The sequence below is a fragment of the Gymnoscopelus microlampas genome (genome assembly GCF_963454915.1).
Source record: "Gymnoscopelus microlampas genome assembly, chromosome: 10".
Taxonomy (NCBI): Eukaryota; Metazoa; Chordata; class Actinopteri; order Myctophiformes; family Myctophidae; genus Gymnoscopelus; species Gymnoscopelus microlampas.
In genome coordinates, this window is record NC_139947.1 from 31,388,850 (window position 1) to 31,408,376 (window position 19,527).

The 19,527-nt window shown below is 42.1% G+C and overlaps 1 protein-coding gene across 2 annotated transcripts in view; it reads right to left on the reverse strand.

Annotated features, from left to right (window-relative positions):
• LOC311054482 (TOX high mobility group box family member 2-like) overlaps positions 1 to 14,168 on the reverse strand; it is a 100,762-nt gene extending 86,594 nt beyond the window's left edge. For both annotated transcript variants that reach the window (XM_084070488.1, XM_084070487.1), the window contains exon 1: positions 13,459 to 14,168. In XM_084070488.1, coding sequence (XP_083926614.1) covers positions 13,459 to 13,566 — 108 coding nt within the window. In that variant the 5' untranslated portion in view covers positions 13,567 to 14,168. The remainder of the gene's footprint in view (positions 1 to 13,458) is intronic.
• Positions 14,169 to 19,527: the final 5,359 nt, after the last annotated feature.

Genomic DNA, 19,527 nt, shown 5'->3' on the forward strand with positions numbered 1-19,527 from the left:
GCAGGAGAGAGAACTCATACAGGATACAGGGTAAACAAGTGAAATTGGAAGTGATGACAATTAGCAGACAAAATTGGAACTGGAACACTATACAATTTAAGCTGGTGAATGGGTTCTCTCTCCTGATTGAATGAAATTGGTGACCCAGCTGAAATTGTATGTTCTGTTTATTAATGAGCTTGAGAAAAAGGGAGACTCCTGTTGCTGAACAAACTCTATTACTATCAGAATGTAGAGCTTTAGACTTTTGACAAACAACATAAAAAATAAAGCAGCAAATATCACTTACAGCATGTTTAACTCAAAGTTAAAATGATACTCAGGATTTGGCAATGGAGTTAGCCTACTTTCAGGTGTAACCATTGTTGTGTTTTAATGCTTGACTATCATGGATTATGGACAGAAGATGTCCCAGTGCTCTGTGGAATTACCAGATGTGAGAAGAGTGAAATCAAATTGAAACGTCATGCCTTAGTTAAATCTATTTTTCTATTTATAGGAGCTTTAGCTGCAGTTACTGTAAACAAAGAGCCTGTAAACACGTATGCACACACAGATGTGCACATTCACACACGCATGCACGCACACGCGCACGCACACGCACACACACACACACACACACACACACACACACACACACACACACACACACACACACACACACACACACACACGCACAGAGTGGGCAGACGCATACAGTAAACGTGTACATATGCGCACACACACACACACACACCCACACCCACACACACACACACATACACACACACACAGAAAGAGACCGCACCTCATTAAGCAGCATTCCCTCTAGCCCTTATTCCATTAGAAATTAAAACTCAGAACAATTACAGGCAGATCGGTCGCAGCTCAGTGCACTGTTGTCCTGCTCTCAGGGCACTGAGATGACTTAATTACAGGCTCATCTGAAAGCTGTATAATGGTACCACTCTGGGGCACACGGCAAATACCTGGCAACCAAGAATTAGCAACATTCAGCAATACCAAGATTCAACAGAGGACGTGTCCTAATACCAGGCCATGGGGGGATGGCACTGTAAACAAGGAATTATACAAATAGCAGAAATACAAGCTCACAAGCTCAGCTTGTACTTTTGCTATTTTTGAACATTTTTGAAAAATATTGTTTTTTTTTAACCTTCTCTTCTGGGGGTCCCTGGCACAACAAATACTTTTCAGATGGGGGGGGTCAGCAGCCATATATATATATATATCAACTTGGGGGTCCTTGACACGAAAAAGTTTGAGAACTACTGGTTTAGAAGGCATTTGTAGAAGCGGCCTCAGGTTTGAATGGGTTAAGTGAAATGTAGTATCAGTGGCTCAGTAGCGACGCCCTGCTGGCTTCAGTGAGTTTAGTTAATCCATCACCCATCTGCAACTTCTCACCACTTTCCTCCTGTCACTTCTTTGTCCTGTCTAAATTAATGCCATACAAATATATATAAAAAACAGTATGATCTGCCTATTGCCAGGGTAGAAAGCACATTTGTAGTTTACATAACAATTGACAAATCTGCCCTTCAAGCTAGAGAAAGAAAGAGGGGGGAGGGCAGAGAGAGAGAGAGAGAGAGGGAGAGAGAGGGAGTGAGAGCGAGTGACAGAGAGTGACAGAGAGAGGGAGAGAGGGAGAGAGTGACAGAGAGACAGACAGACAGACAGACAGACAGACAGACAGACAGACAGACAGACAGACAGACACACAGAGACAGAGAGACACAGAGAGTGAGACAGAGAGAGAGACGTGGTAGCTCTGTATACTTGCCGTGGTCACATGACACCATGTCCCATTATATTGTGATGTTGTCAGAAGGGGAGAGGAAATGAAATGCCTTGAAGCAATGTACAGTAGTGCGTGTGCGTGTGCGTGTGTAAGCACAAGCAAGCACAAGTGTGTGTGCAATGCATGCGTGCGTGTAACAGCACGCACACGCATCTCTGTGTAATGAACATATACAGTAAGGGTGTGCGTGTGTATGTGTGTGTGTGTGTGTGTGTGTGTGTGTGTGTGTGTGTGTGTGTGTGTGTGTGTGTGTGTGTGTGTGTGTGTGTGTGTGTGTGTGTGTGTGTGTGTGTGTGTGTGTGTTTGCGTATGTGCACGTTTGTGTGTTTGTGTGTGTGCACCAAAAACATTGAATGGCCCTGCACAATAAAATCCATAGTGTTCATTTAACTCCAAAAGTGTCCAAATGGAACAAAATTAATTTGTTTCCATGTGTTCACTCTCTGACTTAAATGAACACTGAGGATTTTACTGTGTCTGTGGACCTACGGTCCTGGAGGGCTTCAGCATTTGTCTGAAACATCTAATTGGTCAACCAGGGAGTTCTTGCCATCATCTCTGTCCCATTGTAGCACCTGTTGGGCCCAAACAATAACTAGCCTCTGATACAACCTACACACGTTCAATATGGTGAGAAAACAAATGATTATGCCAAAAACACCATGTTGCTATTTGCTACAAGCACACTAAAACGCGTCAGTTGGTAGAGTACAAATGTAACCAAAGGGTCCATTTGGTTACATTTGTACACTCTCAGATACAAATAACATTAACACTGAGGATGTTACTGTCTGCGAAACCCCCTTGTGAAGGTCTGTGGCTGTGCAATTTAAGTAAATAGATTATTTTAAAAAAAACAAGAAAAGAAAGGGGTTAAAAAAAGAAATCAGAAATAAATATGGTTTGCATGTTAACAATGACATAATTAACATGCAAACCGTGATCTCAATGCTAAGATGAGAATGCTGTGATTTAGGCATTCTAATTACGTTACTTTGATCATGGTCATAATCTTTCACAATTCATATGGTGAGTAAGAGAGTACTAGAATATTAGCTGAAATAATTGAAGTAAAAATGTCTATAAATTAATTGTGCAGTGTTCACAAGTTTTGACACTTGTTTAACACTTTCCGCTAGCTGAGGGAGTGTTTACTGTAGACCCCACTTTAAGTATTAACATCCAGCCTTCATAACCGATACATTCACTTAACAACTGCAGGATACCAGATTGCTGGGAAGCAAGAATATTACGGGAACATTCTTTTTCTGTACACAAGTTGACAGCTTAATGAAATTATTATCATAATGAGAGTAATAAAACAATTGTTTATATGCAAACATGGCTGTTGTTTCCATGCAGTGTAAAACAGAATCTAGATATTGTGACAAGATACGTAGTACTCGTTGTTTTACTTTTATTTTTAAATAATGGAAACCCTGCAGACAATGAGTGATGAAAGAAACCTTTATGTTTTCCACAAGTCATAATGTCAGTTGAGAAATTCCTTTGTGTGTGTGTGTGTGTGTGTGTGTGTGTGTGTGTGTGTGTGTGTGTGTGTGTGTGTGTGTGTGTGTGTGTGTGTGTGTGTGTGTGTGTGTGTGTGTGTGTGTGTGTGTGTGTGTGTGTGTGTGTGTGTGTGTGTGTGTGTTAGAGGGGACCAAGCAGAGGGTGCTGCATGAATGGGCAGTCAGCATTTAGGGTTCAAAAGAAAACACCAGCCCAAGCTCCTGCCTGTGTGAAAACCAAGGCTATGGTGCTGTGTATCAAGTGCCATTGTTTTGGTAATAGTAAACCTGGGGCACTTGCCAGAAGGCATTAGTCATTCATCTAACAGGTTCCACAAAGCAAACCGCAAAGTGTGCCACTGCCAACTTCCTCTCATTGAATTTTGAGCACGTAAGCAAATTTGCAGATATTGAGCTGCAAACACTGATTACTAGCTACCTGAAGAATGGCCTGAACATGTTTATTTGTTCATTTGTTTTGGTTGGGTAAGGGGGGGGGGGGGGGTTTCCTAACAGAATGTCTGCTTGTGGGTGAACGAATGCGAGAGAGAATGGAGTGAGAGAGAAGGAGAGAGGTGGAAGGTGGTTAGGAGGGGATTAAGGCGGAGTGCAATTTTTCAGCGGGGAACGCCATACGACATGATCTCTAATTACCCACAAAGCAGAGTGTAACCCGAGCCACAGATTAGGCGGTGTTATCTGGCTTAATAAAACATGACCATCTCCCACTGGTCCGCCCCGCAGTGTCACTCCCTTTCACTGCCACCACCGACCGCCTCAATGTGGCAACAGGTACAGAAGTCCAATAAGGAAGGTCCGCTCTCTGCTAAATAGAATTACAGTATAGCAAGTTCGAGTTGTTCCCCTTGATGAAATGTCAAAGTCAAACTCGCTGACAATGGCCCTCCTTTCCATTACCTGGGCCCTCTATTGAATCATTTGATTCTATCTTGAGCCGCACCGAAATAGAACGCCTATTATATTTTCAATGGCTATTTTTAGGCTTTCTGACGTCACACCAACCCTTTTCAGTCCTCCTCTCTTAACGTGAACTTTTAGAAGCACTGTGAACTATGGCTGAAGGGCAGCTAATTGGCCGCCTGGCTAGTTCAGTTGATGTGGTGAGTTGCTGTAGGCCTGACAGAGGCAAGTCCTTTTCACTGCTCTGGATTTCCAGTCCCAAAACATTCCTCTTTTACCATCCTTCCTCTGCTGCCAGTGCTTGTTCATGTCCCCCATATTTGCACATATACTGCATGCATGTGCACATACACACTTCATGCCTTCACACACACACACACACACACACACACACACACACACACACACACACACACACACACACACACACGCAAACACGCGCACACACACGCGCACACACACACACACACACACACACACACACACACACACACACACACACACACACACACACACACACACACACACACACACACACACACACACACACACACACACACACACACACACACACACAAACTCACTCACCTCATACATGTGGGCTGTGCCAGTAAGTGCTGCTCGAGGCTATGGTTTTTCACTACTGTCTACTGTGTTATTAACAATTCTATAAAAAGATCTGCTCAAGTTTCCCTTTCCTGTGTGTTCGCGGTGTTAACAACCCCACCAAGTTGCTAGAGGATTGTTGAGGGCTAGTTAAAGAGAGACGGCCATCGATAGCAGAACTCTGATGGCATTGTCATAATTTCCAAAATCCCTACTTTTCTTTCCTCTGTTTGTTTTTCTATGCGACATCAGTCAGCAGTATGGCTCATTGCCAGCCCAGAGACTAAATAGGTCGACAACACAAAGAGAGGGCCTCCTCTCCTCTCTCTCATTCCCTCTTTTTCCACAATATCCATCTCCTCCAACCTCTCTCTCCCTGTTTTTTCCTCTCCACAGCTCTCCCAACACACCCCTCTTCTTTCTCCCTCTCTTTCTATTATCTTCTCTATCAGGACCTCTCATGCCAACCCCTCCTTTCCTTCTTCAGTGCCCATTAATATTGCTGTGGTAAAAACATGGTGAACAACACTATGAGCTGCAACAGTGTGTTTATACCACTTTCTCTCTCTATTCCCATTCCTCCCTTTTCCTCTCTCCATTGCTATTCTTTTGCAATTCCATTGCAATGACTAAAACATGGCGTCACCTCTCCCAACTATAAAAACTGGAGCAGTCTCTCTCTCTCTCTCTCTCTCTCTGTCCATTGTGAATGAACGTGAAGCTCATCATTAGTGCTCAAAGAGGAAGAATGAGCCACAGATTGAAAACCTCGTCGCCTGCGCGGGCGCCCGCTGTCTCCGCTGACTGGATTGGACGCGGGCGATCATTGCCTCACACAGGCAATTATATCTGCCAGCTAAATATGTCACACATAATAAACACATGCTTCTGACAGACAAGGGACAAGGTAAGAAAGAGAGACGTAGCTCAAAAAAGAGGAAAGAGAGTAAATCAAGGTATCATTTGTATCCATCTGCCCGGCTCTCTTCCTGAATGGAAAGCCCTATTAGTTACAATCACTACTTGGCTTTTAAAAGTCATTGTGACACAATTGCATAACTAAAAAGTGGTATAGCTGTCCACAATCTAATCAGCTTTCACTTCTCATGTCATAACGCCTCAGAGAATCAAATGAAAATCTATTCTAATACAATTACTTCTTTGGGCCTCCGTAGATTTGAGGAGCTGGTGGAATTTTCTGATCATTGGAGAGAGGCAACACCAACCAGCCACCAGTTGTCTGTGCTGTTGTGACTTTAGATTTTTAATTGAACTTTTGTATGGGAACCATCCCTTCAGGCCACAGAGCAAACATGGCACAGACACTGGGCTGATAATATTTGTAAAGGATATTCAGTCAAAACAAGGGAGGGAAAAAGGGCCTTACAGTTCTGGCGAGGAGCTTGCCATGGCCCATGGTGTTTGCACAGGACATACCTCAGGAAGCCGAGACAACTGGGAATGTTTGTCCAGCTTCCAGCCTCTTCCAAACATACAGGGCTCAAAGAAGGAGCCCTGTGGCACTCCGGTCCCCATTACACTTTCCCCTCCATATTGGTCTGTTTGTTTGCCATGAGGTTGGGGTCTGGATGTGGGTTGCTTGGAGATATTAACATTATACAGTATGTGGTGTATTGGTTACCCAGTCCTCCTTCGAGGATTTACTGGCATGCTTTTTGTTTAAGAGAATAAAATTGCACTAGTGTCCCATAAATGCCTTGAATAGACAGAGCACATGTACGATAATCTTATAACTGGTAAAACTTTAAAAATATATATATATAATAAAAAAAGTGATAGGAATTCTGTATTGCGAGCACATTTTCTTTAAACAATTTCCTCCTCATCAAACCTATCCACATCCACAGTTCTTATAATTTCAACAGAATAGTCCCATCTTCTATAGCTTCCAATTCTGCTTAGTTAATCTCTCTGGAGCAAAAAATAATAAAAAAGAAAATAAAAATACCCCCATTCCACTGCTGTGCAGCGCTATTAGCGCATCAGTTTTAACAATCCGCTCTTTTGACTTCTTAGCACTCGCAACCATTAACAAACATAATCAACATTTAATAAAACACCCAGGGGCCCGTTTTTGCAGCAGGTGTTGGCACAGTTCTCTTTTTTCCCCCCACCCCTCTCCTCCTGCAGGTAGGATGAGAATGGCGCAGGACCGCCCCCATGGGAAGGCCCAGGCTGACTAATGCAGCCATACCATAGAGGGTCGAGTAGTCTTAATTATGGTAACAGAAGCTATGGGGGAAGGAAGCACTAGTACCTACCTACTGTACAAGCAGGCAGCTCAGGCTGCCAGGCCCACTAATTAGCACATGGGAATCCCTCTCTCTGCGTTTCCACCTTTCTCTCTCTACCTCTTTGCCTCTGCTTTCTTGCTCTCACATTCAATTTAAAATACAAACGCTCAATTTACTAGCCACACAAACCCAGGCAAGAAAACGTAATAATGTATACTTAATGCTATGCACGTATATGACATCGATAAGTGGGTAGACAAGCTTGGGGGGAAAGGCAGTTATAATCAAATTATCCAATAATGATGAAATTAAAATGTTGGTTTTCATCATTCACTAAAACAAAACAAAAACAACTAATCCTAACCGAAATAACAATTGTACCGAGTACGGATTGAATGTTTTTACTCCAAGTCACCTGGTCAAAAAATAAAAAATAAACAAAATGTCTTTCATTATGCAGAGTCTGTGACACAGCCAATGTCAGAGGCAATTTCGTTTTTTATTGAAATGATTTCAAATGGTCGGAATTCCCATTAAAAATCTCCTCCGCGTGTCGGGGCAGGGAGAATATGATTTAGTGGCTGTTTTTGCTCTGCCCCTGCTCTCTGTGTGTCACTGCCCCTTACTGTGGTATGCATGGCCTTCCCCTGCACAGGGCTATGAAAGCAATTGTGATTGTGATTCCATAGTCAGCAAAACGCATGAATGGCCCTGAGTTAGCATGCGTGTGCACAGTGCGCACACAAGCGTGCGCGCAAATGCGCACGGGTGCGCACACACACACACACACACACACACACACACACACACACACACACACACACACACACACACACACACACACACACACACACACACACACACACACACACACACACACACACACACACTGTACTGGGCCACTGATTACTTCAACCCATTTGACTCTCACTCATCCTTTCACTCTCTCTGTCTCTCTCTGATTCTCTCTGTCTTTTTCACTCTTCCTCATGCTCTCTCTCTCTCTCTCTCTCTCTCTCTCTCTCTCTCTTCATTTCTTTCTCTCTCTCTCACCCCCTCCCTCTCTCTTTCACTCTGCCTGTCACATACCACAGAGTTTGTCATTAGCTAATAGCAACAGCATCGCTAGGCCCTGGGACATCAACATATACACAGCGGCATGCATTACTCATAGAGTGCTTCATTTTCCAGACATAAAAGTGTTCTTTACAAAAGCCCTCCAGGTGCCGCAAATAACTCTTTATTTTAAGATTTATTTTTGGCATTTTTATGCTTCGTTTCAGATAGGTCAGTGTGTAGAGAGATAGGAACCAAGGCCAGAGAGAGAGAAGATACAGTACATGCGAGACAAGACGGGGGTCAGATTCGAACCCGAGTCCTCATGATCACAAGGAGCATAGGTCTGTGCACTAACTGGCTGAGCCACCAGGCACGCCCACAAATAGATCTTCAGAATAAAGGTTGTTGTAATACAGAACATATATTAAAAACAACATATGAACAAGTCTGTTTCCCGTGCATAATGAAGGAGCTTGTCTGAGATCAAAAGCAACCAGCAGATGAGCAATGAAACCTGACAGCGAGGTGATAAGGAGGAAATCTAATTGATTGAATATGTTAATTCAAAGTAATCGAACCTCCGCTGCTCAACATAATACAAGGGAGATCCAATAATATAAAACAACGAGATACAGCATTCAAATAAAGCAGATCATTCCCCCGGAACGGCCAGCCTTATCTACGGTACAGGAGACCACCAAGAAACAAAGGCTGCTCTTCAGTCGTGCCCTATCTAAGCAGATATCAGTTGTTGGGAGGATATATGAGCTGGGTGGGGCCTGGGTGTACAAACACAGGCCCTTGCTCTTGAGCTCCATCCTATTGCCATGCTGTAGAAAGCTATAGCGCATGAGCGGCGGCAGCCAGCACTGTTTGATTAAGGTATTCAAATAAAGCAGCAGACAGTGTGTACCCTTATTTCCCAGAGCAAACCGAAAGAGCTGGATGGACGAATGGAATGGCCATGCTATAATTACAGTTGTAGCCTACATGTTGTTGTACGTGACAAAGACCCAGTATAGGAGCCCCGTACACTTTTCATTTCATCTGTCCTCTGGTATTTCTAGAAACTGCATTCTGTATTAAGTTGTAATTACCGCACTTGCTGCAGGGCACACAGTGAGGTACGCTACAGTATGTAGGTACCACAACATTGTGCCATGTACTGTAGCATGTAAAGGTACTGTAACAGCAGAGTGCAATAAAAAACGTGGCACAGTTTCATATTACCATCACTGCACAAAGCCATGTAGTAATGACAGTGTTTGATGTTATTTCTGGGCTGTGGGAGAGCACCACAGAGAAAGAGAGGGATGGAGAGAAAGAGTGAGAGAGAGACACAGTAGGGCATTGAAAGTATTGACGAGGTATTTATGGGTCTGTTAATCGTCTCAATCAGCACATAACGACTTTAACCCTGGCATTCTTATTTTGGGCATCCCCTTATAGGATATTTTTCTAAATTCTTTGGAAACATTTTTAAAACATTTGAATATTTTAAATTTGAATAATATGGGGCTGAAGTGGTTAACGCATCTGCACTATTCTCTTCAACTGTCCATCCTTTTCTTTATATTCTCTTCAGCCAAATGGTGATCAGTGTAATTCTATAAGCTAGTTGAGTGCAGTTTGCCTTCAAACACTGACTGATTTAGACCCTGTGGAGGCGAGCAGCAAGATTTGGACATTATTCAAAAATCAATGGCCAATATGTTAGTGGGTATATTAAAATGAGACCTCTAAAATGGCCCATATATCCTGCATTCAAGATGTTTTCATCAATAAATGAATGCACCGCCATCAGCTGCAGTTGTTCACATGGCTATTGATGATTGTACAGATAATGACCCCCTTTAGATTCAATAAGGTGTGGAAAATGGAATCTTGCAAAGGTAATGGTGATCATCATAACATGCACATGTGCTTTGATGAAAGAACAAAAGGCCAGGTTCCAACTCCAAATGAGCAGCTTAAATTTGACAAGGACTGAAAGTGTGGCATTGCCAAACATGTGTTCCCTGCCAGTGCAGCTAAACTTTCTAATTACTCTAAAAAAGGTTTGTGACCACACATGGTCTTGATAATAAGCACACAAAAAGCTTAACATATAAAGACAGAAATAGAGGAAAATACTTACGTTTTCCAATTAAGAGGTTACATGTGTGTGTGCGTGTGTGTGAGTAACTCAGATTAACATTGTTAATATCTTGTTAACTTCTGAGCGATAAAGGGAGAAATGTTTTCTCAGGCTGCAAATTGCCTTTTATTTCTTAATTCTTTGTTGAATACTACAAGTTTCAAAGATGTGTTTTGGCTTGAGAGCAGGCAGAAAACCTCTAACCAAAACCTCTCTTTCTCATCATGCTGTGACGCACGGTGTGATGCCTGTCAGTATGAAATGTGTTATAAGAATTAAATTACCTTACCAACACGACATTCCCATGTATGTTTGACCGAGAGCCACACCAACATTCTCTGTCTGACACACTAAACAAATTAACTAACAAGCCACAAACACTGACCAAAAAGAAGAATTATTGTCACTGTCAGGCAGAAACCTTGTACTGTATATCCAACACTGTTACTTTTCAGAAAAAAAAAAAAAAAAAAAAAGTTATAATATACATTTTACAGACTTAAGCACAAATAGCAGATCTACCACTCACACCGAGTTTGAAGTTGGTGACATGGAAAAAAAATCAAAATCAAAGTTGAAATAGGGAGATACAAGGTTTCTGCCTGACAGCATCCATGCACAAAATATCGGTTGACCCTAAAACACTATGACTACTTATTTGCCTAGTTCCTGCTTTGAAAGCGAGCCATAGACGGAATATGAGCTGGGTGATCAGTGGCTTTCAGTGATGATTAGAAGTGGTCTGATCTGATGGCCAGATATATTGCCTAGTGCCTACATAAGAAATCAAATGCCCCTCTAATGTCACACCCAGTCTGACAAGCAGTTGGAGGGGAGGAACTTGACCTAATGCTCCATGATAACAGGACACCACACGATCCCCAGTATCCCTCCAGCCTCATTTGCAATGCTAGGCAAGGTAGTTTGTGTTACACGTGTGATGATAGCAAATTATATCTCCCCTTGTGGGAAGAACACCACCCCCATCCTAGTACAGCAGTGCATGCATTATTCTGTGCTCATTCTAACTTAAGTATTCTCAAATGAATAGGAGTTTTTACCCACCCACCCCCACCCCACCCCCGGGGACTTTACACCTTCACACCTGTCACCATACTGTAGTACGTTCGCAGTTCTCACCGTAATAGCGCCCTAATCATTTAATATCTATTTTCTTTTGTTTTTTGGGGATTGAGGCACAGTGTGTGTTATGTCAGCGTATTCTGGATTATCCGCATGGATCCTAATTCATTTGACCTACAAAAAGATATTCTATGTATGTGGGGTAGACAGCTACACAGTAAAAAACCCTGCCTGGGTGTTACTTTAACTCTGAGAGTACAATTATGGACCCTTGCATTTGTGTATTCATGTGCAAAAAGTAACCCCTCAGTAATCTACATTATCAGAAAATGTTTTATGAAGACACTATTTCACCTGTGATCTGTTGTGGCTTGCTGAAGACTGAACAGTTTTCCTTGTTCTAGCCCTTCACAGTAAAATCACCAGTGTTCATTTAACTCTGTGTATAGCTACAAATGGTACCAAAATCTGTCCACTCTCAGAGTTAAATTAACACTCAGGATAATAGTGTATTCCTTATTTGAATCATAACCTGTTCTAGCAAACCTGTGAAAAACCAATTACAGCCACCTTTATTCATAAGAGGGATCTCAATTATTTTTCAAGAACTATGGGCTGATTACTGGAATATTGCTTATAGAGATTTTCCATTGCCCACGCTGTCTAAGATAAGCACATCAAGAGCGTGCATTGTATCCATTGCCTCATTGACACCAAGATGATCTTTGTCAGGCGGACAGCAAACCAACCTCTAAACTTCAGCAGAGAGCCTATACCTACATTTAAAAAGCCTGTTGATTTGCAGATGTGTAATTCATGGTAAGTGATGACAACATAACTCAGTTCAAGGATTGCACATGCCAGAGGTAAAAGTTAAGTAACAGCAATTAATCTGCCAATTTAACTGTTTTAGTCGTTTTCAGTGTTCTACAATAAGTTTTCCTAATTTTTTAATAGGTTGTTTCAATAGAAATGGATTCCAGGGGTTCTCTGGGTTCCTTTAAGGGGGGGGTCTAAATTGACCCTTACAAATCTGTAACTCTGCCTAACGGGTCCATTTGGTTCCAATTCTATACTGGCAGAGTTAAGAGGAGACCTTGAAATGTATAAGTTTGAGAACCATTGCGATAAACCACGCCACCTGCGCACTTTGGAGAGAGTCAGAGCAGGTCACAAACCAAAAAACCGCGGGGTGTCAAAAAAAAGAAGAAAAAAGAGTAGCCAGTGCTTATATCGGTTGGTCTGTGTTTTGTCCCTTACAAAGTAATTAACACCACATTACTGGGCACGCATCCATTTTTTATCATTAAACTCGCAGCGGGACACCATGTTGGCTATAAGAAATCATTCAGCGGGAAGATGATGTCTGAGCATTGAGCGGGTGTAGCGGGGCAGACAGTATGGATTCTATACAGCCCCCGTGGTATTCCACACAACATAAGTCCCAGTCAAACATCGGGTGGGACCACTTATTGCCAGCTCTCTCTCTCTCTCTCTCTGCTACCACCACCACAACTGCACAGTATATGAAAGAGAGAGAATAACATAATAACCACGTTGGGTTTGAAGGAAGAAAAAAAAGTTAGGCGGTGTAATTTTCAAGAACAAAATGCAGGATGATTACAGGGCTTCATGTCTAAAAACTCCAAAAGTAATGACAATTGTGTTTTTTTTTTGGTCCAAACTAAATAAAAAACAACAGGCAAACCTATGAGTTCATGTCATCTTGTTGGTTGACACTTGACATGGTAGTTCTATTTTTTTTTTTGTTGGAAGAAACGTAACCTGTGCTTTTCTGAAACAAGTGCGCGCCTATGGATACAATTATGTGTCAGTCAGTCTATGGATACAATGTGTCAGTCAGTCAGTCAGTCTATGGATACAATGTCTGTCTATCTATGGATACAATCAATGTGTCAGTCAGTCAGTCCGTGCATTTGCATTGCGTAAATGTTGAACGCTGTTGAACAAGATTCAGAGACAGGTGAGACAATAAAGCAATGGAAATGTTGGCATTCAGGCATTATGCGCGCTTATAAAACAAAACAAAAAACACGCACGCCCGCTACACAGGCTACTACCATTTACCTTGTTCGCGTGGTAATAGTCCAACGAGCTCAGACAACTTGGATCAGTCGGCAGAGAACATGAACCCACCACACTTGACGGGGGCGCAGGGTAAAATCTCACGTCCATCTGATCAGGATGAGCAAGTCTGAAGGCATGAAACCACTTTCAAGTGTTCTTTGACTCGCTATTGTTGTTTAACCATACAACAAAAAAAGAAAAAAAGAAAAAGAAAAGAAAGAAACGGAGAGAAAGAAAGAAAGTGGGTTGAGTTTTCTCTTCACTCTTCTCCGCTCACATCCGTTCTCCGACCGAACTTCGGCACCAACTCTATGCTGATGATGCGCAGTCCTCTCAGAGCCACCGGGCACCCAGACCACTGTCAGGATGCGAAACACTTGCACAGAAGCAGCAAGAGTGCAAAAAAATACATTGATGTGCACGTGTTTGTTTAGCAAAACTAATCCTCTGTTCCGGAACAAATGTATATTAAAGCAAAACCTCCAACTTATAAATCCTTTCTTATTTTTTGGGTCTTTTTTTTCTCCTTTCTTGGTCTTTTTTTTCCTTTCTTTCTTTTTGCAAACGCTCAACACGAGCCCATCAATTGTGAGCTTTCTATTATTTCCACACTGGTTCTCTCAGTACTCCTCCATAGGCTTTGTTATGGAGGTGCATATTGTTGCATTGGTTCCAGTCAGGACAGAAGTAGTGGCTGCACTGTGTGTGCTTCCCTGTGCCATGCGACCTCTGCCGATAACACACGGGAGAGAGGAGCAGCGTTGCCAGGTTTTGCGAGAGAAATAAGCAACTGGGTTTCTATGAAAACAAGCCCAAAAGAAGCAACTAGGCTGAGCACTTTAAACACTTTAGTTTATACAGTGCGTTGGTGGAATGCAACACGTTGTGAGCTTGTAGATCGGCTATTTTCAAAAATATCTTAAAAAGAAAAAGTGAAATAATATTTGGAATATATGTGGGGGGGGGGAAACAATCAGATGGGGGTCTGCGGAGAAATACATTCATTTGAGGTGTCCTTGACATGGAAATGTTTGAGGACTGTTTAAACAATAATTAAAATATAATATACAAAATAACTACACTTTAAAAACAAGCGCAGAAAAACCGCAACCGCAATCTTTTTCGGTGAATTGAATACACAGGAGGACCCCAATGGAAACAATAGTGCTTTCTTGGGTTTTAATTCTTTTAGCATCCCTTTGCTACAGAAACTACAGAAACTGTACTTTCTGTGCTTTTTTGCAAACTGTTAATAAAGGATTCCATCAATCAATCACCAATATTTAAAAGCAATTTTACAGAAAAACAAGCCCAAAGTCGCGTATAATAAGCCGACATGGCAACACTGGGAAAGAGGAGCGGAGGGAACAGGGAAAAAGGGGGAGGGGTAGAATGGTGGCTGCCTTGGCAACCGCTCTCCCCCTTCTGCAACTGCGCGATTCTGATTAGCTGGAAATGTAGTGCGTGTGCATGTGCACGGATGTGCATTATTATAAAGCACATGCACTCTGCTTCTGCATGCTGGCGCTTCCAAAAGGGTTCCATTTGGCTTATTGTGCCAAAACGAACAGGAGGGAGGTTGGATAGACACTCTCCCTGCAGTTAGAACATGTTTTTATGTGCTTTTTTTATTTGCATACATATAACTTAAACTTGTGTTTAATGCCGAGAGCATCAGATTATGCAAAAAGTAAACCCATCTATGGCACTGTCTGTCTGCACAGCCTAGGAATTTCAAGGCAGTGAGGCAAAATTACAGGTTTGGATAAGACTGGTGTGCACTACTAGTCTTACTATAAAAAAAATGTTTTACAGAGTGTTTGCATATTCATATGCATATGCTAAACAAGTCTGCGAGACAATTTTATGCTTTCAGTACGTACGCAGTAGATTTATGTCGATGTTTCGTGTATTTTAATGCACTCAATTAGCCTGCTTGCAGGACTTGATTCCCAATCACTCTAAAGTTGTTTTTCCAGTTGGGCTTGCATAGCCCTTTCAAATTATTTTTACACTTATACAGGCTTGTTCTGATCAAAATGGATTAAAAAAGGCTTAAAAACATGTACATTAAATCAGTAATAATGCTTCCCCTAAGTAATTGCATTCAGTACCATAATACAACAATGTAATGAAAAATACACAATCTTTAGTGTACATGAAAAAAAAAAGTGTACAAAATATGCCCTGGGTATACATGGAGGCTTAATCTTCTATTGTCACACAATTGCAAATGTGTAGGGATAGAGGCTGGGGTTGTGAGAGCTGCCTTTGACAGCTCACTGAATGTGATGGATAGCGCTCCCTTGCCCTGTGATGTGCATGCACATTTGATGTTGAAATGGCCTATCCATGGGACCATTGTCTTTCAATCATGTCAAAGCAAAGTAGAACAGAACAGAACACATTCTCTGCAGGTTGGCGTTATTACTATACCACAGTTTCAAGCACAGTCCATACAATCTTGCCTGCACACAAAAAAAGCTTCATTCTCCTAATGCACCATTTCAGGTGCCTAATTTGATCACATTCTATGTGATAGTATCAGAAGAATATCAGCGGCTTCCTCTATTCATATTATGCTATATTCATTTTCAGGCCTTAAAGTGCTGTGCTGTTGCTGTTGTCAAGGAAGTGTGTATCTGAATAAAGCAACACAATAACACAGAATGGGGTAATATTGCCCCCTTACATCTTGTAAGATTGTAGCACCTGCCTGCTACTGCAGCTCTTAAACCTAATGTATGTTTTGTTGTACAACCGTGTAACTAGCCAAAAATAACAGAACGCGTTGCGATTCCGCTAGCAACACGGTTGAACATCAAAGTCATTAAAGCCATTAGTGGTCCAACATTCAGAGGTTGAATAGCGTTTCCTTATAGGCCTATTACATTTAGAGGCAACATTGTGCACAAGCTCTCTTATATTATAGTACTGTATAGGGGTGTACCAGTTAATCAAACAAATTGATTTAATCGATTATGAAAAATTGTTTTAATGAAATAATCTCTCAAGATCTACAAGCTCACAACACGTCGGGATATGAAGTGCCATTGTATGACTAAGTGTAAAATAGTGCTTGAGTGGTTAATCAGACTCGATTTAGTCAATAAAAACAATTTTAAAAAATCAACTCAATTCTTTGATATATATATTTTTTACAGTATTTAAAAAAAATGCTTCTCTATAATTTGATTAATCGAAAAAGAATCGCTAGAATAATGGCAAAGGGAATAATTGATAGTTGCGGCCCTAGTATGGACTATGGTTGCTAGGTGTTCCCTGCAAGCACATGGAGGGTTAACTGCATGGCTCAGTGCCATGGCTTCATGGGAATGGAATGTGGAGTGCTGTGTGTGCAGGGCTCCCTTCCCAGCATCCCTCAGTGCCCAGGCGCATGCTAATGATCAGTATTATTGAAGCACAATTGATGGGCTAGCAACCAAACAAGAGAAACTAATTACTGCTAAAGCTTTATTGTCCTTTAATTACTGAAGCTCTATGGCAATTAGCACCATACAAAGACACTACCCTACTTTAATCCTAAATAAAATTTAATGCATATGGAAAAAAAGAACAAGATGAAAGGTAGATAACATAATTTGGCTTTGGTTTCGTTTGGCTGCTGGAGAATAGGACAGGAATTATGATGAAGTAATGGGGTGGAGGAGAGAGTCTTGGTACTGCACAGTGACACTTTGAAGGTATTAAAATCTACCCCAAAACACAATCTCCATGTTATTTCCATGGCTATCGAGAGCTAAATCAATAGTTATGAACACAACAACTCTCTCTCTCTTTCATTCACCCCCCCCCCCCTCTCTGACTCACTCTCTCTCTCCCTCTCTCGCTCTCTCTAAGAACCCACGGAATTGTGAGGATGTGAAGTCATTTAGAGACTCTCTTTGGAGTTGCTTTAGTGACAATGGATGGGAGGCTGATGTTTGTTTCAGGTATTAACAACCACATAAAGTTTGTTTCATAGTGTAGTACAAACATTCATGCCATGTCCATATCCCAAAAGAAATCCCACTGTCATGGTCCACAAAGTCATATTCATATTCATTGACAGTACATCTGTTACAAGGGCTACCAATAGTGGATACGCTTACGCTCAGATGTGATCCAGTTCTGACATTAGCATAAATAGTTGTAACATCACATCCCTTGATTTATGCATCATTAAAACATGAGCAGGTGCACCTAACACCTCACTTGGTTGTGGGTCAGTGCAAAAGTAAGTAAGCGTCTATGCAGTAGAAAAGCATTTGCAGAAAATGAAGTGACAGATTTGGCCTCTCCACCAGTAATGGTGTGAAATAACATTATTTCTGTAACTCTATGCCACTTTCTCATTTTGATATTGTTTTCTTAACGTGTGCGTGTGTGTAAGTCTAGACATCATAGACTGGCCTCCAAGTACTATGATAACGCATAACCGGAGGGGCATGCGTTCTCAACAGGCATCAGCCTAGTGTTGTGACACACACACACACGTCATACTGACACATAGACTGGCCTGGACTACATATTTGAGCATGGATTCCATGTATGGCTATCAAAGGGACACAGACAGACAGACGCAGAAATCTGCAATTATGAGCATAACAGATATATGGGTACAATTGGTACTCTAATAACAGGTCGGCCTACAACACATATATGCATAACCGGGGTGGGGCATTGCATTCCCAACTTGCATTGTTACCGACTTACATCGTTCCCGACTGTCATGGTCTCTGATTAGGTCAAACATAATCTCTCAAGAACAGATTCTGCACTGCGTGAGAATCTGTCTTGAAGGTTCGTCAGAACGTGTACACACTGTGTGGGAGTGGGCGTGGCTTCAGAGGCCGCGCTTTATCCAATCAAATGTAGTGGGCGGGATTCACGTGTCCGTCATCCTTCCCGACTCGAAACTTAAACCGAAACTAATTTAACAATAGCGTCCGCGGAGCAGACAACCACGGAAAGATATTCACATTTGAACTTACTCTTTCATCATAGAAACAAGTGGGCTTATAACCAAAACCATCCATGTTCTCTGGGAGAAGTGGTGTTAGTGTTCCGTGTAGAAATGTTATCTAGTCGGAATGAAAACGCAAGCTCACCACCGGAAGTGGAGCGGTGAAGGCAGACTTAAACCCCGTTTCCTTGCGCACATGTGCTGCGTCGCCATTGTCCCAGAGTCACACTCAGGAGGAAGAACAGCAGAGGTCGCTGTTTTTCCTTTTTAGTGTGTCTCTGGGTTCCGAGATTGGGTCAAACATGACACTTTTCACCACATTTATCAGTTTGGATCAGAACGCTCATTTTTTTGATACCCAGCATTGGCTGGGTTTTTGCATGGGTGAAATACCTGTAGGCTCTCTCCCCCTCTTTCCCTCCGTCCCTTCCTCTTGCTGATTGAGTTTGTCCTCTTTTTTCCTCCTTCTCCCTCCCTCCCCAATCAAACTCTGGTCTGACATCACACACACCAGAAACCATTGCCTAACAACAGCGATTTATGCTGACATTGAGCATGTCCAGTCCATATACGGGCATATCATAATTATGCTGATTTGCGCTGAAGTCAGGCATCTCGAGTCCATATGGGCATATCTGTGTGCCCGTCACAGACACCGCCCACAACATGAACTCTATCCTATATATTAAATGTAGCTTAAGGGAGGACCGGGCTGGCTGGCCGGCGGACCTCTGACATCACTCTGACTCAGACAAACCTGATACGCCCATATATAGGCATGTCACTATGACTCAGACATAATCATAAACAAACCCGATACGCCCATATATAGGCATGTCACTACGACTCAGACATAATCATAAACAAACCCGATACGCCCATATATAGGCATGTCACTACGACTCAGACTCAGACATAACCATAAACAAACCGATATGCTCATATACAGGCATGTCACTATGACTCAGACATAACCATAAACAAACCCAATATGCCCATAAATAGGCATGTCACTATGACTCAGAATCATAAACAAACCCAATACGCCCATATATAGGCATGTCACTACGACTCAGACTCAGACATAACCATAAACAAACCCA